This window comes from Balearica regulorum, chromosome 2, assembly GCF_011004875.1.
Source record: "Balearica regulorum gibbericeps isolate bBalReg1 chromosome 2, bBalReg1.pri, whole genome shotgun sequence".
In the NCBI taxonomy this organism is placed as follows: Eukaryota; Metazoa; Chordata; class Aves; order Gruiformes; family Gruidae; genus Balearica; species Balearica regulorum.
Window position 1 is genome coordinate 141,229,430 of NC_046185.1, and position 21,354 is coordinate 141,250,783.

At 35.8% G+C, this 21,354-nt stretch overlaps 1 protein-coding gene across 4 annotated transcripts in view; it reads right to left on the minus strand.

Moving 5' to 3' along the window:
- The window catches only part of CASD1 (CAS1 domain sialic acid O acetyltransferase 1), a 31,539-nt gene that overhangs the window by 734 nt on the left and 9,451 nt on the right, over positions 1-21,354 (minus strand). Inside the window, exons 3-18 of one of the 4 annotated variants that reach the window (XR_012834141.1) lie at positions 21,160-21,280; positions 19,699-19,743; positions 17,353-17,415; positions 15,926-15,970; positions 15,178-15,301; positions 13,949-14,163; positions 12,552-12,977; positions 12,046-12,135; positions 11,339-11,458; positions 9,207-9,363; positions 7,588-7,667; positions 6,619-6,720; positions 5,182-5,322; positions 4,563-4,640; positions 3,538-3,630; positions 2,149-2,486 (exon numbers count right to left, since the gene is read on the minus strand). Coding sequence is in view for 3 of the 4 variants with exons in the window: in XM_075746153.1 (XP_075602268.1) it covers positions 2,220-2,486; positions 3,538-3,630; positions 4,563-4,640; positions 5,182-5,322; positions 6,619-6,720; positions 7,588-7,667; positions 9,207-9,363; positions 11,339-11,458; positions 12,046-12,135; positions 12,552-12,977; positions 13,949-14,163; positions 15,178-15,301; positions 15,926-15,970; positions 17,353-17,415; positions 19,699-19,743; positions 21,160-21,280 (2,167 nt within the window). In the remaining variant the exon portion in view is untranslated. Of the gene's footprint in view, positions 1-143; positions 2,487-3,537; positions 3,631-4,562; positions 4,641-5,181; positions 5,323-6,618; positions 6,721-7,587; positions 7,668-9,206; positions 9,364-11,338; positions 11,459-12,045; positions 12,136-12,551; positions 12,978-13,948; positions 14,164-14,643; positions 14,755-15,177; positions 15,302-15,925; positions 15,971-17,352; positions 17,416-19,698; positions 19,744-21,159; positions 21,281-21,354 lie in introns of those variants that run through there. The other 3 variants (XM_075746153.1, XM_075746154.1, XM_075746155.1) reach the window with 3 other exon arrangements.

Genomic DNA, 21,354 nt, shown 5'->3' on the forward strand with positions numbered 1-21,354 from the left:
GTAACAGTAGCCAGAATAGCACTTTGGAGAAACTCTGCAATACTAATCTGTGATTTAAGGTAGGCATAATAGCGAACTGTAGCCCAGCTAGAATCAAGCAATAAAAAGTTTTTACTTAATTGATGCTGCTCCCATTACGAAAATAAGCATCCACAGCACATTTATTTAAGGTTTAAATTATGTCATATTTTTTACATAACCTGAAAATATATTTATCCCACATACAGTAAACAAGTGCATTATTTCAAACATTAAAAATAAACCTTTTAACCAATTCTGTACAACAGATAAATAAAATTATATCTACAATACTTAAGTTGTGAAGAACAAAACAAAAATTATCCCTCAAACTCACAGTTCCCCATTGCTCCTAGTACTGGCATAGATGAAGGTTATGCATCCTATCTCCCACTACAGTGTTCACCTATACCATTGATTTCGGCCATTCAAATGTACTGATCAAGGAGGTTACTTCCAATGTTTGGAACGTTAATGCACACAAAAAACCAAATCGCCGAGTACCTTTCCAATAGCTTTGAAATAGCTGGCAGGTTTAGTAAAACTGTGGAATGATTTATTTTTTCTTTTTTATGATGAATGACTGGTCATTCTTTAGATGAAACTGTTCTCTACCAAAAAAAAATAAAATGATTGAAGCCATTCTTTCACAAATTTCTTTTGCACTCATTGGTGGCTGAAGGCTGGAATTCAAATTTTTAACAGGGATAAGACCAAAACCATGTACATACAGTAGAAATTAGGATTTGTATTGTTTATAATCATACATAATTGCACATATGCTTGGAAAAAACTATTTTTTTTGACTGCAAGTAATTAGAATTACAACAGGTAATCAGTAGAAGAATAAAATGAAAAAAAAAGCAATTAGAGGTCAAACTATCACTTGAACCAAAACCACAAACACCAAAGAAATGGCCATAACTTCACCAAGTGGAACGTAAATTATGGCTTGTCACTGCCATGTTGAAGGGCTATTTCTTTCAATTTTCCTTTTTATGCTAAAGGCAAGAGTTATTAAGAAAGATGGGCACTGCTAAAAAGGAGGGGAAAAAGGTTCCTCCAAACAGCTCCAACCTCATTTCATTTGTAATTCTAAGACTCAACCATCTGCATGCAACAAGATGACCACTCAATCCCTCCTCGTTATATCAACAGATTGACTCGCATCCTTTTAAATGAAAATATTATTACAGGATAGAATATGGCACCAGTTCCCTAATGAGACCTAGTTCAAGGTCACCTACTAACTCAGAGGTTTGAAGATCACTGTTCCCCTGTTCTCCCATTTCCTTAAGAGCTGATGGAGTCGGTGTGATGGGATTTCATCTGACTCATAAAGGTTGGAGGTCTTTCAAAAATTCTCCATATTGAGCTGAGTGTCTGAAAGTTATTCATCTGTTTGTTCACTGGGATTGTACAGAAAACTGCACACAGTTAAATGAATCAGTGGAAAACTTACGGAAAAGCAAGTGATTTTAGGGGAAAAAATAAGATTTTCTTTATAACAAAAATTTCACCTCAGAATTCACCATATTTGCAGAAAACATCTTAAATTTCTAAAAACCCCCCATAAAATACTATGTAAACTTGTCTATAACCTTAAATCACTGAACTGGTGATGACTTTTTATTTCCAAGTATAAAGGGTTTCATATAACATGTACTATTCTCCATCTAAAATACCCATTTCTAAACAAAAAAAATACCATTTTGTTCAGAAAAATGCCCTGGTTTACCAGTAACTTCATGTTTTACATCAGCTAAAGGTGATCATTAACAAAGGATCACAAGTTTGCTCTGTTTTGTTCCTTGATGAGAATGATTACAGCATGTGTAATGTACAGGCGGTACTCTAGTAACACCCACTCTTCATTCGTCTGACCCAAGGTAAAGTTAATGCCGTGATATGCACATGATATTGCTAAACCATTTCACTTCACTTCTTCGTGTCACGTTTAAACAGGTATGTAAACAGAAACATATATCCAGTAGAAAACTCATTTTCACATGCAGTTCTGTACAGTGCGTTCTTGTTTCTCAGATTCTTTGAGGAGGCTATTTCACACAAAATATGTACATTTACACTATATACATTTTCCACACACTTCATTTAAATGTCTTCCTGTACCTCCAGATGAGAAGTTTTGTTCAGGCAGACACAAAAAAAACCTGAAGAAAGTTTCCAAGAATCTTTTCAAGTTAATGCCTTGACTGATCTTGCATTGCTGAGAAGAGGAGTAGTCCAGAAAAAAATCCAGCTATGCATAGCAATCTTTTCAGTAGAGTTGAGTTATCTTTAGGAACCACAATCTGTGCTAGATCATTAGTGATCTGAGAAATTTCATGTGCCACACACACAAATATAAAAGTGCTGACAAGAACATTAAACATTGGATATCCAGGAATAAGCACCAAGATCCCCTTTGTGTCTGCTGCCAGCCAAATATGGTATTGGCAAATGAAAAGCTGAAAGAAAAAATGAGCGTGTTTAATCATACTTATATATAAAACAATATATAATCATTACTATTGCATCAACTGACACACTGTATTTCTGCTTAAGTCAGACATTTATGATTAAATAAGATGCTCTGAGAAGCTGTTTTCCACGTCTTTGCTATAAGACAAAACTGTTAGTCTGTAACAGTACACAGTAAAATGGGTTTGCTTAGCCCTCGACCAAATATGGCATAGAGGCACGTCATGGACATTATGTCAGAACAGAGGAGGAATACACCTCTGCTCAGTTACTGTATCTCTGGCAAGGGACTGAACTAACCTGCCTGCAAATAAAAGATAATGCTTTAACTGCTGGTGAATGCAAAGGTCCCTGGAGTTGATCGGCACCTTAAAGTTCACCCGAAATTGGAACAGTGAAAATGTGATCCTTTAAAAAAAATTCAAACTTGTGTACTACATATACATTGTATTACAATGAGTTTCTCCTCTAAGTTCCTTTCCCTTTTTAAAATAAATTTTAGTAATACAACAAAATTGAACATTTAATATTACTAAACAGCAAATAAAATGGAAAGCAAGATAATTCCTACTCTTTCAACATATAAACTCAATGGAACAAGGTAACGCGCACTAAGAAAGGTTTTGATTGTAAATTTCTATTTGTTTATTAATACAGGAAAGCTTTCTACGACAAACACATTTGTACTTAGACTAATCAGTGTAATTTATGCCGATTCTTCAACTGGCTTAAATTTTTATCTTCCAACTGCATACACACCCCAGCTTACTCCAGCATGAAATCCCCACTCTCACAACCCTGAACTCCCCCCCCAAAACAGCATAAGAAATAAGTTTGTTACTGTGAGGCTGCTATTTTGGCTATGATTTTTAAATGCAGACGGAAGCTACAATGCTAGAAGAGGTCAAACACAACAGCATAGTATTAAATAAGCCAGTAAATGTTTTCACTATTTCTGTGTTATACTACAAGTGAGAAAATAAAACCACCTTACGTTTTTAAGTTACGATTCACTGTACTTCTGATCATTCTACTTACCTCTAGAGAAATTTTGCCAAACCAGGCAAAGAATGAGCTATACACAGATCGGACATATCCAGGAATGTTCCTGATGAGGATGAAAGCTAAAATCTTTTTTAGAAAAAAGTTAAAAAAAAAAAAAGTGACTGTGGATGACAAGCAAATTAACACACAGGCAAAAAAAGGTTTATTCATTTTCACTGTCTAAATTGAAGTGCATCATGCATTAAATTTTCTTTAAAAATCTAATAAATACATAAACCAAACAAAAATCCATGCAGCTTACACTTAACAAAGTAGGTATTGAAATTGCAAATCTCTTACACACATTCTTATAGCATAGCAAGTCACATTTACATCTTCAGTAGAATCATGGCCATGATGCTGATGGATATTACTGTACACTCACTAGGCACAGTCACAAAACACGTTATACCACGCCAGCCTAAAATGAAGGTGGCCACAAATCTGAGTTAATCCTCATTTTTTAAAGAGAAAGTGTCAAGATGGACAAATTAATATTAAAAAATTAAGCCACACATGCTGCCCCTCAAGAGAGCAGGAAAAAAAAAGAAGCAGAGAGAGAACAGAATCGGAGAGCTGGGGTGTAGTGGGGCAGCAGACACAGTAAGAGGAAAATATAAATTTGAAAAAAACCACACGCATGCCCCTGTGGCCCATCTCTTCTCTGCCTAAAAGTGACTACAGAGTCCCCTAGTTGCTTCCTACGCCAATACCTCCCAAACACTCATGCTTCCCTACAGCTTTCTTCTTTTCCACTGTTACTCAATTAGTCAAAAGTTGGGTTTGCACTTAAATAGTGCATATGAAACCTACACTAAGGACATCAAGATTAATCAAAAGCATAATCACAGTATATGATTTCAGTGTTTAAAGGCAATGACAAACAATTTACTTTTTTACTTTCAGACAAAAGAATGAAACTCAATATCTGACATTCTATATTTAAAAACAATTTTTTAAAAAAGTACAAACAAGAACAGACTAGATTCTATCACGGTAAGAAAAAGGACTATAATTACCTGCACTACTGAAACAGAAGGATGCAGTTCATTGCACTCTGTCTTGTTTTTACAGCTACTTGCCCAAACAGAGTAGATCTAAAAGATATAAAAATCAGTCTGTGTAGCAATTATATGTAACATTTAAAAATGAAACGAGGTAAGCTATTTTGAAGTGCTTCAGCACTTGGTTCACTAAGATGTGGGACAGTAATAGAAAAAAAAATACATTGTGCTTAGTTTTGTGTTTCTCTCAAATTCTTCTTTGCAACTGATGAATACTATACTTATTCAGACCCTAAGATACAGCCGTACTGTTGACAATTTTTTCATCACAAATAGACAAGCAATCAAGAACGGAGATAAGAGCTGCATTATCTACCATATTATTTTTATGATCCAATTTTCTTGTAACTTTTGCAATGAACCAAAAGAGTGAAGATGTTTTTATCTACATTTGACTGAAAGAAAAAATATTTTAGTGGGTAGATAGGTAGGGCCGTGCACAAAACCACAGCTGAAATATCTCCAGATCAAGACTTGATTTTTTAAATTAATACATTTTGTAAACAAGAACTTCAGAAAACTTATTCTTTAGAGGTTTACAAACCTGATTATACTAGTTATACTAGGTACGTACCAAAAAGGATACAACTGAAATAAATAATAAAACATTTGAAACTCTGTTGGAGAAAAGAGGATCTCCCTTTCCTTCTGATATCATCTGACATTTCTGCAATGCCAGATAAATAAAAGCAAACAGCATCCCATGAAAAACCACCTGTAAAAGACAAACAGAATGCAATGAATATTTCATGGCTTTTACAAGTACTTCAGGTACAAACTCTTACCAGAAATGCTACAGGATAAACTATCAGTAATACCAAAATTTAGGTGTCAAAAGGTCCTTTCCCAGATTTACCAAAGCAAACAAAAATAGGCTTTCTACACTAGGTTGTCATAAGCTGCATTTTTAACTCAGCTAAAAAAGTGCAAATAAAATGCTTCACAGAGCATTAAAAGACATGACAATGAAATTTCAAGAAGCTTTTAAGTACCCACTATCCTCTCTGCAATCTCTGCCAGCACTGAAAAGTGCTTTCTCTAGGGAAAAAAAACCATGAGTCTCTGGCCTTCTCCCAAGTTGGCAGGTGAAAACATTCAAGAAGCACTACAAGTGCTTCCCTCTCTCACAGACACAATTCTTCAACAGAGTGCTTTATGATCTTTTGCCAAGTTCTCATTAGCTAGCAACACAATGCTGTTTCAGGCCCATGTGGTGCTTGTCTCCTGTATTTATTTTGGGACTTTGTCTTTAGTGGCATCACAGAACACACACTGTTTACAACTAACAAAGCTCCAAGTCTGAAATGTCGCAACGCAGTGTGCGCTGCTGACGGGAGCAGCCCAGGATGGGACAGCTGTGTGCTCTGCAGATTTCATTTACTGAAGACTGCCAGAGGGAGAAGAGTGCAAGTGATCCCGTTAAGGATAAGGTTAGCAGATAAATGCTCCCATCTTAGAAACTCCACTTACTTTACCAAGGAGGCAAATAAAAGACCGGTGTCTCCCTGTTCTATTCCCCCACGTTGTAAAGTCAATAACTGGAAAGAAAGCAGTTTCCCAGCGGAAAACCATTTAAAAATACGTGCAAGAATAGTCTCGTTTGGGCATCTGATTTTAAGTGATTTAAAAGGTGCCTTAAAAGAAATACATCCTTAATTGATACAACTGTCAAAAAATGTTATCAAGAAAGCCACCACAATAATTTACCTTGTATTTTAATAGCCTGAAATGCTACAGGTGTTAAATTTTCGCAGTAAAGTTTTTGAAAAAAGACAAATCTAGGCCACTTTATGACTTTTTTAAAAGCAAACTAAGCAGAATACAGCAGCAAAAAAAAAAAAAAAAATTCAACATCCATCTTTTAAGCAAGGCTTTGACAGACATTTGCAGAAGTAATGTGGATGCAGCTTAGTCTTCTATTAAACAATCCACTGGGACAAATGCCTGCTTTCTCTGGAGGAAATGAAAACAACTCTCCCTCCTAATATAAATTTATGAAAACGTTACATACATAGCGATCCAACTTCCACCGAAACCACCATTCATAGACATTCCCATTCAGTTCAAAACACTTGGACAGTGGCCAAAAAGAAAAGATCTTCTCAAATGCACCCTGTAAAAAATAAACATGGCAAAAGCTTTAACACTGATGTCAACCATATTTAGTAAATTTAAATCAATGTGCTGTCTTTTAACAGTATCACATCTCTATTTCACTAGCTGCGTGGCATTACCAAAGTAACAGGCGTCCTTAAAAGGCACTCATCCCCACAAAAGAAAAAAAACAACAAACCCAAACAGAAATACTTCTTCAGATGAGAGAGAATTTCAGTTTTACTTCCCATAGAAGTATTGGCGCACCTTCCATTCTGTACTGCAGGCCTAAAGATCCACTGGTGTGTTGGGATAACGAATGCATACTCTACAGAAGACTACAGTTCAACAGGCTTAAAACCAAAGAAGGATTAAAACCACACAACCCCCTCTGTAAAATCCTAGAGTGACAAACTCTGCCCTTGTTTCTGTCAACTATACTTACAGCATGCACTAAGTCGCTAATTTAGCATGAGAACCAGTCTTTTGATAAAGTATCAAAGCCAACACCATGTCTCTAACACACAGATCTTCACATCACCATATCATCATATGTATCACCATATGCTAGCAAAACCCAGTAACTTTAAGCACATCAAAAAAATCCCACCCCAAAACCAAAGCATAGACCTTTGTCTTTATTACATTTGTAGTAGTGTACTGAAAACATGTCAAGTATTACAAACAAATGAGTAAGATACAGATTGTGTTTTTTTCCATCACCCACATCAATTCAAATATGAAAAGAAATTGGAAGGTTCCTTTTTTTTTTCCCCCCCTGTATTTGTGATACAGGAGCAAATATACAAGTTATGAGCACATTAAGAAGTAGATAGGTAATATACTCTTAGGTCGGTAAGGATAAAAATAGTCAAAATTTACAAACCTGAGAATATGACAGAAAATATATACATGTCAGTAAGCAAGTCAGTTTCACCAGTAAACCAAAATGCCATAAGCAGTTCCCTGAGGAAGAAATAATTTAGTGAGTACACAGTCATCAATTTTTCAATAGCAAACCCCCAGACACATTAAATAATAATTGTCAACTATTTAGTGTAGCTATGCTTAAGTAATAGATGCATTCATAAATAAATGTTCAAATATTACTAGCAATATTTTATCACTATCTACATTTACAAATTAAATTTTACTTTAAGCAATTAAAATAAACATTTACAGCAATTAACAACCTATTAATTCTAACTTAAGCCTCATGTCTAAAAGAGGGACAACATACATACAGATAGAAGATAATTTAGGTGTTCAAACAGAAACACTATTTTAAAGCCCCTTCTTTCCCAAACACACTGCACAGGCAGTCCTTATTCTAGGCAAATGTAAATAAATAAATCAAACAAAATGCCCAACAGCTTTTGTCATGTGAAATATTAAACTTTGAGGCACCAGTTGTACTCCAAAGCTCAACTGCAGATCATTAAATACAAGTATCTTCTTAAGACAAACTTGAGAAATTGCTCCTCAAAGCTATGGACTGATATTAACCTCTACCTAAACCTCAACATTGCAACAGAGATCATCTCCCTCTCTTGCCATATAAATTGGCAGCTGTAAACAGGGACATAAACAAGCGAAAGTTGTCACTGAAAGATTTTCTAGTTTCAGAGTACACTATTGCTTCAAAGCATACAATCGTAATTTCTCTGTATCTGGAACAGAAGTGCCTTTGTAGGGAAAAAAAAAAAAGTATTGGAGCTATTTGCCTTCAAGATATCTTGTAAAACTACTCTCTATCTTTGCAGCATCTATTCCTACCATGCATTTGATATATTTCATTGTTGTATCTGCAGACTGTAAAATCTGGATATTACTCCATCAGTAGGGAAGGAAGATCTAAGACTCTTAAAGTTTTAGTTCTAATTTAGGTGAATTAAATAATAAGCATTTACCACATGATGACAGCTCTTCAGTGAACTGCAATGCATAAATGAAACCAGGATTTCACTACAATTTTCATTTAAAATATCCATATTACAAGACATACTTCTGATAGTTCACTTAATCTAAGATATTAAGATAACAAACCCCAAGTTCTTATTTGGCAAGATATGGCAGAATTAGTGCTCAAGATGGAGGAGACACGTCAGCAATGCAGAATGGGAAAGTCTAAATGCTCACTGCTCATGCCGTACCTGTTAGTACACTACAGCAACAATCTCGGCTAGCATAGATAGTGTAACCTATGTTTTTTTTTAGTTTGCATTCAGTAGTATCACAACTCTTTATAAAACACATTTCTGATGGTCAAAACCTATTAAAAAGTATTCTAATATAACTGTAACCAGAGATAAGACTTTAGTTATCAGCTGTTACATTTTTCAACTGACATATAATTCATCTATTTCTGTGAACAGCTGTTTAACATATTTTGACTATGTTAAAAAGAGACTGAGATGAACTAACAATATTGTTTTCTGTACGGTTATCATTTGCAGTAACATGCAAATATTTTATAGCAGAAGGGGGAAAAAACCCCCAACTTACCATTTGCTTTTTTCTGGACTATCTGAGGCCATATAGCTAAAGTGGCATAAATGATCATAAACCAGACAGTGACTAATGGCACAAAGTAGTAGAACTGGTAAGGTCGGTCCATCACTATGCACAGTACCACGACCAAGAAATTGAGACGAAATAAAACCTGGAAGGAGTCAGAGAAGAGAGAAAGAGGATATATAAACGAGGAGGCACACCTAAGAGAGATGAGGGACGTGCTTCTTTAGCACTACACATCTACCTATTTTACATCTCACATGCTGATTATATTTCAGTTGAAACACAGTAAGTATCTTGGGGAACATCAATAATGCAATATAAGACTGCAGGCTGATTATGTAGTACTGGACCTGTCCTGTGCTGGCCTACTTGGGTAGAGATAGCAATGAAAATAGGGTAAAATAGAACTGACTCCAGGCTGGGGACTGAGTATTCCAGTTGCCGGATGCTGTAAATGCCTCTCTCTTTTCACTCCCATCACGCCTGGGCTAGCTCAGTTAAAGCTAGGGTAATGTCACTACTAGCGCTGCAGTTAGGCTGTAGTCATCTGTTTAATAAGCACGATGACCCGAGTTACATGACAATATAACACTTAACAGCAATTAAAGATTTATTTCTAAACTGCTACAGCACACACTGCAAAACCTGGGAGGGAAACCACAAAAATAGATACGTTCTCCAGTTTTGGTGCACAGGCAGTGCACCTGTTTTGGTGTGAAAATTAATTTTATTAATAAATACAGGCTCCAATACACTGTCTTGGGAAAAGAAAACACACAGAATCAATATAGCTGACTGGAAAGTATTTGTTTTCTCCCTATTTTGCATTTTGATCTGAAAACTCAAACCCGTAACTGAAAAGGCTTTTGGACCCAGAAAACCCCCAGTTTTTAAATGAAAAAAACCCCAACAATGAAACCCCTCATATTTGTTTTTCACCTTACATGTGAAATTTTCATCTGTTGCTAAAGAAAAGCAGTAGAGGGGGGTGGTATTTGTGACCATGTTCTACATATCAAATGGTTAAACATACTGTTACACAGAACTAACTGTCCCAACAAAAAAACCAACAAAACACCCAACAAATTCTCATTTGAGAATGAAAGAAAAAGTAATGTACAATATTTGGCAATACTTTGCTATGTCTTGAAAGAGGTAACAGACACTACAGTGATGCTTCTTGTTCATGTATTAGTAGTCTACTTCAATCCAAAACAGTTGGATACTTAATAGCAATGTGAAGAGTTTCTTTAACAAATCCAAAAGATGACTCATCTGAAGGAAAGAAAGATACCACAAGTGCTTCGGGACACTATTAATGACTACAACTAACCAAGCAAAAAGTTTTTTATTTCACCAAGTGAGGAAAAAATCAAAAATGCATACAAAAATTACAAGCTTTCATAATTTAAGCAAGTGGATTCACCAAACATTTATCTACTTGTATCAATAAAATTAATAGAAACATACTAATAATTAAAAAAACCCTCATGGGAAGATATCAACATGGAGCAGACTGATGGTGTAAGAACAAGGTAAGAGAAGCAAAATGAAGTAGTTCTAATGGCTAATTTGGAAAAACCATCTTTTTTTTTTTGCCAAGAGGGGGGCAGCAGATGAGAACATTCACACCACCTATCTATTCTCAGTAGTAACAGGAGAAAGGCTGTTCCAGAGGGTGATTCAGAATATCACAGCTATCCATGTAAACCTCTTACCAGTGACTATAGAATAAATCCAGGAAGTTTTAGCAAATAAATTTGTTGTCAATGATATCCCTCTTTACTGCCAGCCAGCCTACCTGGATCATTACCTATATATTGTAAATTGCTGCTGCAATGAAAACTCCATTGCAATATATTGGAAAATATTTGTCTTGATATTTTAAAGGTTACATACTTACATTTTTTACATTGCAAGTATCATTTATGCTATATGTTTGTATTAGATAAACACTACCGATTAAACAGGTCAGATTACATAGAAACAACAGCCATTTTTACTGTGCAAAGCTTGGTTTAGTAATCCTATATCACATTATTTAGAAAGTACGGATAAATTATGGATATTTTTATAAAGAAATTTGTTCAGATAACAAATCGCTAAGTAGATATTCTTACCTGACACACTCTGTATACACCGAAGTCTCCTTTTATCCAAAAATACGAGAAGTGTCCATAACCTGTTTGGAACAGATACGCAGCAACCAGAACTCGGATGTGCATGTACACAGGCAAAAACTGTTGAGAAAAATAAAGTACTTTTTATAAATGGCCACATAAATGCTTTTGATTTTCCTTGCTTCCCCCCCTATTTTATGTTTTTTCTACATTGCAGTGAATCAGGTTTAACTAAGAAACATTATGCTGCACTTCCCTGTTTCTTACTAAGCTCTTTTGTTGCCCCAACCTCTTCGACGTTAAAATGCGTTTCTGCTATTTATTGCTCTTCACTTTCCATATTCTGTAACCAGTTAAGAGAGAGTTAAGAAAGGATCTTTGAAAGCTCCCCTTCAGCAGTTTCAAGTTCTGAACATAAAAATGAAGTTTTGCTAGCAATTAAAAATAAACTAACATAATATTCTCATGGAGGAAACAAGTATGTTTTTAAATTGGCTAAGTAATGCATAAAATGCCATCAATGCAATGTACACTTAAATAGAGAGAAAAACTAATTCCGCTAATACCATTTTTAAAACTACAGGAACAATAGCATGTGTTATTCACTCTATTCAACTCTAACACGCATTTGCACTATCTTTCTTCTCAGGTAACACACCCAACTTGGATTCCCACTTAGAAAAGAAAAAAAAATTCAAATCACTTACAGTGCTTGCTCCAGAGATATGATAAATCAAAATAACAAGTTGCATCCAGCCCTTCCATTCATCAGTCTGTTCTCTATTTAACACTTTAGTCTAATGCAAAACAAAACAAGAGTGTTGCTATTCCAAAAAGTACAACGAACATCTACAAAATGAGGAGAAAAAGTTCAAAACAATAAACCACTTTATGGGTAAACAGGTCTCAATCGTAAAAGACTTCTGTTTAGCGGACACAGGTCTACCAGATTTTAACGTGCTTTACACTCTCTCGTATCTGAGTTATCCTCACTTCACATTTGACTGGGTGACAATGGCTAAAAGCACTCACACTCATATACTTTCAAAAAGCTTTTGCATCTAATTTCATGCAAACATTATAATGCTTGTGAGTGCATTTTTTGCAGATGAGTTATACTGACTTTGAAATACAACTTTCAATATTTAGCAATTAGTTATTTACACTCAAACTGGGAAACAATGTTATAACAGAATGTCAGCATGATCATTACCTCTTTGGTATTTTCGGTATAAAATACCCCCAAAACCAAGATATAGACGATTGGTATGAAGAAAGATGAATGTGTATAAAATTTATTTTCCTTCATGAAAAGATTTGCTCTGTCACATAGATAAAAATAGATCATGATTAGACCAAGTTTGCAGAAGGAGTGTAAGAGCATCTCCAAAGTAGAAACATTAGGAGTGCTGATGGCAGGTTTCTTCTCCTCTCCACTTTCCAAATCAGTGCATGATTTGTTCTTCCGAAAATTATTCCGATGAATTACACTGATAATTATATATCCAACAATGGACAAAGAAAAGAAACAGAAAGCTAATTTCTGTATCAGAGTGAGAGGAGGCTGAGGCTGGCAGCAGGAGCCATCAATGGGCTTCATTATCTTATTGCAGTAGACATTCATAAGAATCATCGCATTCTGTTGAAGAAATAGGCAATTTTGTCAATTAGTCTCTAGTAAAAAAAGTTAACATTTTCATCATAAGAAATTTTCGTCTAGATCATGCATTGATATAAACCATATGCAATTCTCCCTTAGCATTACATAGATAAAACTTCACAGTATCCCCATATACCTAGTCACATCCAACAGTACAGTCAAAACATTTCCTGTGAACAGGAAAACCTTGAGCTTCTTGAGGTAAGCAAAAAGAGCTAATTCTAATCCTTACAACAGAAGGGTTCTCTCTACTGCCTGTAAAAGGAGCTATAAAGAGCTAAACGGACTATAAATGAAAAACAGCTCACAACAAACTTGGGCATGGTAATGAAAGTCTCTAAAACCTGTGGTGAGATGATGTTTAGTTCATCCAGCACTTGAAAGCAACTGAAAGCTGCAAAGGAGTGGAACCAAAAGTGACACAGCGAGAGAGCTCAGCCACGAGAAGGGCAGTCTGATAAAGCCCAGAGGTGCTCACTGCATGCACATATACATATATATATAGGTAGGTTAAAGATAAAATAAGAAATAAAGTCAGTGGCACTCCATGCAACCAGGAAGGTGTATATTGTGTGTTTTCTTATCCTTTTCATACTCCTTACTAAACAAAATTATATGGGCACACAGGGGAACATTTAAGACTCATTTCTTAGCAGGAAATGCTAAGATCTCTCTCAGGATCTAAAAGATGCTCTCAGGATCTAAAAGATCTAGCGGATTAACAGCTATTTTAAAATAGCTACACACTAATGTGTTTGCTATTAAGTTTTTTAAACATCCTATGTAACTGACTGCCCTCCCACCTCTTGAGATCTTCTGAATAAAATTTCCTGAAGAGTGTGCAGGTCCTCATTACATTCATATTGTCTGCCATTTCAGAACACTCATGTAAAATCTTGTTTTCTTATTATTATGACTCTTTAATGTTGACCAGTGATAAAAACACTTACTGTATCTCTACTTGATTCAGGGAGATGTAGGCCATCTGCAGACTTCATCATAGTTTCTTGTGCTATCAATTTTGACACACTGAACACTTTAACTTTAGCTTTGGAATTTCGGGAGCTGCTGTTCAAAATACGAACAGCTGCTTCATTATAAGCATCTATTTTCTCATTAGTGATCATTTTCCGACTCTCACTCAGAATATCTTCATAAACAGGATCTGAATTTGAAAGGACAAAGGACAGGCATATTAATTTCCTACTTGACAAATAGTTAGCTCAAGTTGTACAGGCTACTTTCATTTACGTAGTCACAATTGTTTAATGGTACAGAAAAAATGTACAATGAGGAATGAGTGACTGTTACAGTAACTACAGTAGTAACGAGAGTTGTTTATGATGAAATGTTCTCATCGCCATTCCCTAGTCATGCATATGTACTTAGAGATTGGAAAGCTTCAGCCAGACACGAATGCCTGTTTAATTTCCCAAAAACCCATGAAGAGTGCATAATGCTGGAATGCTAAGCTGCTTATGCCTTCTCTCAGTAATGGAATCCCCCAAGAAAAGACTCCAAAGCCAAGAGGACAGAAGGTAGACAGCAGAATAGACATGTGAAAAAAATAATCTCTCAAACCCTCTAGTTACTGCAGAAGAAACCAGCTTCTCATTTCTCTAAGGTATAGTCCATAAGCATATACCACTTGCTCCTGTTGATTCCAGTTTAACTGATGGCAGAATTTCAGTTTTTCAGAAGAATGGGAACACCACTTATTTGCCTGCAGGCTTCAGAAATGATGTTTATTCATTCTAGACAAACAGAGAGGATGGCCTTGTTGAACCTCTCGCATTATTTATGTAATCTGAAAATTTAATTGAACACAAACACAGGAATACAGCTGTTTTATAGACTTGTGTTCTTGACTCCCAAGAGGCACGCATGGAGCGCAGCACAGGGAGAACTGACCTGGCATATTGAGTCTGAGTAAGCTAACAAAGAATTCAGAGTTCAGAAGGCAAAAGATTTTCCTGAGACAGCTTTAAAATCTCCATCACTAGTAACAGCTAGTTAGGTACCAGCTAGTTAAGGCTGCAAGAAAGGCCAGATTGGAATTCAACCAACACCGTTTTTACTCTGCAAGTAAGCAGCATGGACTAAGTTTTCCATATCCCACAAGACAATGATTCAACAGACAGTGACAGTACAAATTGTTACCTACTGTTCATTACTTTACCTTGTAAGACCCAGTAAACATCACTACTTCTTGCTAATTTTTCCAAAAGAGGTGCAATTGAAGTGATATTGATTTTATATTGTGCGAGGGCTTCGCTGCTGCCATTGTGAATCTTGATAGACCACTGGAGAAATAAAGAAGGAGATCCAGAACCTGTATGTCTGAGGACCTTCAATTAACTGATTCCATTGCTCCGTTAGTAGCTATTTTTCATTATTTCTATAAAGTTAGATTATTTCTTTAGTCTTCGCCTTTAGAGTGCTAAAAAATTTCTTTTGGACAAAGCAGCTGTCTAGACAGATAATTACATTCAAATAGACCATTTAAATGCAGAGTGTATAATATTCAACTTAAAGTATATTTGATTTGTCATAAATTAAATGATGCAAGGTGTTTTAATTAAAAGCCCCTTGACTTTGAACAATGATGAAGTAGCAAAGCCAGTCACATTATATATAAATAATGGCCAATTTGGTCAATTTTAGGAAAACTAAGTATGCTTGGTTCAAGCTAATCAATGTTTATCAACCAGTATTGCTGCCAAAAAGCAAATACTGTACATCATACCACTATGATAAAATATACCTGATATTTTAGAACTACTTGTTGTAACAGCAAATTCACTGAGAGTATATTTTTTATTATAAACTGGATTTAACAACAACATCATGTAACCAACTTAAGAGCGTAAGTTGAGCGTACTAGAACCTCCTTCTTTACTAAAATGCCCCATATATGTATAACTTACCGTGGCAGCTCCTGCTACAATTATATGAGGTTTTGCCACAGAACTCTAAGACACAAAGTAAAAAGAAATTAGTTTTAAAATCTTCACAAATTATACTTATTATTATTATTATACTGAGCAGGTTAATTAAGACTCATATTTTAACTGTGACTCAACTTGTCCATTGGCTAATGATTACAAAAGAATAGATTGCAGACATATTACAGAGAACATCAACTTGTGATATACCAGAATTTTCACATAATAGAATTTGCAAAAGTGTAAAGCAATAGAACTTACAATCATTATAAATTTAGCAGCATTAGCTCTCTTTAAAAGCTATCTAAACATCTTCTCCTAAGGGCAAGTAAACTGTGTATCATACTATTGAAGCATTTTTTCCTCTCGGTGTCTCTCCGCATTCTCAAACACCTGTTTGAGCTGTTGTACTGACTGAAGTAACTGTAAACCCGCTGCAAAAACAGAACAAGGACAATGGACAATTGCTGCCCCAGAGGTCTGAAAATTATGTCTAGGACAAGGAATGGAATATGTACTCAAACAGAAGAGTACAAGGAAACAAACAGTGCCAGTCACCTCAGTATGAGTTTTGCCTTGGTACAGCAAGGCTTTAGCTGCTCTCAATTTTTTGTAGTAATCACAGAAAAACAAATTATGATTTCAGCTATCTTGAGGGAAGGTGTTGTGCAAGAATGACAGACAGGGTATCAAAAGAATCACCGGGGGCCATTCCTATTTAAAGGTCAACAAAGGAAGAAACAAGAAAAATGTAATTGCTGATCTGTAAACATATTACTTGTTATCAGAATTACATACATAATTTTATGTTGAATAACATGACAACCTATATCATAACTGAGGCAAGTAAAATAATTAGTATGTAATTTGAGGGAAATACCGAAAAAAAAAAATAACCAAGGCATTCTTGACTTTCCAAAGTGCCTTTGTCTTTCAGTTTGGAACACTCAAATAAACATGAATATAAAATCATAAAACACAGATTATCTCAAGTTGGAAGGGATTCATCAAGATCAAAAATGTTTAGCCACATAAAAGCAGAGCCATTGCAGACACAGAGGAAGAGAAACACCAAATCACAGTAAAATCCTTTCACCTCTTAATAGGATGAATCAACCTGCTCCTAGGAAATAGGGGTTTTCTGGTTTGGTTTGGGGTTTTTTTGGTCCAAGTGAAGCCGTCCTTGGGAGACCAGGAGATGCCCAGAAACATAGGCACCAGTAAACAACCCCTTTCACTATCTGGATGTCAAATTTCAGATCTCTGGTACACATCTGACTGAATATATGTGATATGCTGCAGTTGCTGAACTCCTAGTAATTGTAGTTGTGTGTATGAAAAAAAAGAAAGGTAGTAGTCCTCAGGCAGTTGCTATTTTTTCCTAAAATAAACATTTTTTTAAGACAAACCTCAGTCCAAGATTTGATACGTTGCCTCATAGAACCATTAACTTCTGGATACCACAGGAAATCCTGTAACATAAATGCAGATTTACTCTGTCAGCTTAAAGACAAGCAGCAAACTAATAACAAAAATTCAAAAAAACCCCAAATTAATTGCCACCAAATCAACTGTGAAGGAAAAATGCTTGGCCCAAAGTGAGATTTCCTTTATAGTAAGCATGAAAAGCCTGGTATCTCGCTCTAGAGTGCAAAACAGAAAGAAAGAAAAAAAGGAAAAAAACCCAACCCCCCACTATGCCCCCATGAAAAAAAGAATAAATCTTAATTTGTAGTTCAGGAGTTGGGATTTCATCGAGAAAATCACTTTTTAGCTTCTGCTAAATATGACGTCCTTGTGTTTCCAATGCAATCAGGGCTAAAACCAAGCTCACTTCTGTAACTTACTTATTATGATTTGCTTTTTGCACAATTTCACACAGTTTTTACCAACAGGTCGGTTTTTTTCATTCCAGAACTTTACATAATGTGATTGATAGCTTGAAATGACAATTTTCAAACAAAAATAAATCCTAACATTTTACATTACCACTTAATAAAGCTGTTTACATCTAATAGGGCCATGGACATTAAATGCATTACCTACTAACATTTTTTTAGATGTCAGGACTAGTGCCCTCCCTTCTCCTAGAAAGACAGGCTAGACTTTGGCTTGTGTTATTACGTCTCCCAGGTAAAGCTGAGACTACCTAGTATCTAGTTACTCTTCAGGTGCAGAACTATCAAATGGACTACAAATACACGATAAAGTGAAATGGCAGGGATTACATATGCAGAAATTATTGTGAGGAAACTTTATAATGCAGAATGCAGAAACACTACCAGCAGAGAGGAAATCTCTATCCTTCCACCTGCACAGACCCAAAGATTTTGGTAGTTCCCTTGAGTACTGTCAATTCACTATTTGGCAGTAACCTCTGAGTGATCAGGCAGCCATCTGCAGTGGCTGAAGGACAGAAGGGTCAGTAAGATGACTAGAAAGGGCAAAATTAAACTCTCCACTTGTTCCCAGTGATTTTCTCTTTTGCTGGTCAAGTATTTTACACATTGAGATTATTAGGTCACAGCCATTCTGAATGTGAAAATTCATCTACCATGCCAATAATGTCAAGAGAAATACAGCATCAAAACAAGGAAGTGGCAGACTAGGAATATATTCTTAACTACTCGGACATCTCCCAAAGGCTCAAACCTGCCATCTCAAATCTTGGTGGTTAGACACCTACTAAGGCTTAAGAAGTTTTGAAGGTGTAGTTCTGTGTCAGGCTACACCAACATAAATCACATTGCTTTGTCCCCTTTGTCCTGCCTTGCATTCTGCCCCCTCTTTTCCAGCATTCACAGAGCCGTATGATGAGCCATATCAGACCCGACCGAAAGGAACCCTATGAAGTAAGTTTTTGGCTGAATCGACTCCTAAACCAGCCCACTCTGCAGCAGTACCAGGGCTAGTTACAGCACAAACACAGGAACAGACTGTGAAGGGCAATGGAGTGAGACAGCATAGGCTTAAAATTGCCATGGGCTCACAACTGTAAAGTACACAAACAGGTACTGAAAACTCACTTGCAGACAACTCAGCATAATACACTGCTGCTTTGGTTTTCATGAACAGAGAATGAGTTGTCTCCAGGGGATAAACAAATACGTGACTAGCAGAATCCCAACGCTGCTGACAGCTGTCATGGCAAGCAAAGAAAGCTATTGAGGACACCCTTTCAACTGCCAGGGCAGAGGAGAACAGAGTCCTTCATAAAACCTACCCTCAAGTACTTTGTTTGTTTTCTTTTTTTAAAAATATCCACATTATAATCAACATTGTGGTTATTTCTCCATGCAAAAAACAGTGGAAGGGATACTTGTTGGGATAGCATAGAGAGCTCGATGGCAATTATGACAATTACCGTTCCGAGTAAGTTAGCCCCAGATACATATTCCTACAGCAGTGGAAGAGTAAACTTCCTGGAAAAAGCTATTCTGGGGAAGGCCAAATTATAAGATCTGACAAAAAGGAAAATTATACACGCTTCCAGAGCTTATGCCCAATGCTAACAGAGAATACCCAAAGCCAAAGTCTCTCAAAGAATATTATTCCAAATATAATACATTAAGATACGCTCTGATATATTTTGGGAAAAATCTATAAAGAACGTTGATGGTCTAAAGCTTCTTTTGACTTTTAGAGTGTTTGTGGAAATTTGAAAAATCCAGCTCTGACTGCAATTTGGATTACATTGTATGAAATAATAATATGCATTATTATGGCTTGCAATTTAATGCTAGATAAAAACTTACCACTTTAATTGAAGCAGATTTATCTTCAAAAGGGATATTTCCATGCTGTCAAAAAATCCAAAACAATAAAACCAAAGTAAGACAAAGTTTCAGAAGAAAAAAAAAAATTTACATTCTTATGTTAATTTGCTCTTACCCAAAGGTTTATTTTCAGTAGAAAGGATTTTTCTTGTATAAACTTGTCAGTATATTCATGCAAAATGTTTATGTTGTTTTATCAGGAAAGTAAGCTACTTGCATAAAGGGTTATTTTTCCTGGAAGAAATCTATCCAGCAAAGTCTGAAATGCTTTCTGTCCACTCTGTTACAAAGGTATAAAATACTTTCCTAAATTTAGCCTCCCAAACCGAGAACAACTAAGTCTTTCTTTCTTTCTTTTCTTCAACTTCCTTTTCCCTAGACTTCCTTTTCATCTGCCCACCTTCTTTGCACAAAACAATCAAAATAATTTTAATTAAAGAATAAAAGAAAATTATCTCAGGCAGAAATAAAGTCTGAAATGCATTTCTAAATTTGCTCAGTGAAACTGTAAGAAATCAGAAAGGAAGCAGTCAGACACTGCACACACAATCCTCCTTTAAAATATTACTAAATACAACATTAGTTTCAATCCTGGTCCAAAAGAACAAGTGTGTTTCTCTTCCACAAACTCAGATCTGGATTTCATAAACACTTGACAAGAGATACCTCTTGACTTAAGAAATCAATTATAGCACTCCATCATATCCTCACTTTTGGGCAGCGACTTTGACCTAGCCAACAGACTACAGTTGAAAGTGAAACATCTTTTCCCTCACATATGTACATACATCCATAAAGGGATATGCCCAAGAAGCACGACACAGCAAAAGAAATGAATATTCTGCTCAACAAATGACACAGCTAAATCCTTTCTTACTGCTTCCACCCTGCTAGCTGCAATTTACATTCTTCACCTTATAAAACGCAAACAGCTCTTCAGCAGCAATCAAAAGGAAGGTAAGACCAGAAGCTATTTTTAGTTTCAGCCTCAAGTTAGAGCTGGAAATCTGTCATTGCCCCAAGGAGTTTTATGAACAGATTAGATCAGCAATTTAACTGACATTTAAGATCACAAATTATAAGCCATGAATTACTACTATTTAAAAACACACAAAGGAGCAATCATTTTCTCATCAAGAAGCCAAATATGAAGCATAAGTTGCTATGGGACAATTCAGCTTCATTAATTTATTCCCAGACTGCCGCAAGCTTTCCCTCAAGCTTCCTAGTTCACTTCTCAGATTCCCAATCATCTCATTAGTACCGAAACAATTATCTTCGTCTAATCTTGTTCTTCTCCAAAAGACCTTTCTGTGGTTTTAATTCCTGATGGCTAGGCCAGCAAACAGTGTAATTTCTTGTTTTTTTGAAGTACAGAAAGAGTTACGAGGTAAATTAGGAAGAAAGAAACAAAAACATCATCAAAATAAAATGGCTCACCTTATTTCCTTCTTCTTTGACTTGAGGATTTATGAGTTTTATAAATGAATAGAACAGCTGTCGAATTCTAGAGTCTCCTAAAAACACAACATGTTTGTTGATGAGGCAATTTTTTGCTTCGCTGTAAAACAAAACAGCAAAATTAATGTTATAGGGAATTTATATTTTAGGAAGAAGTATTTAGAAAATGTACAG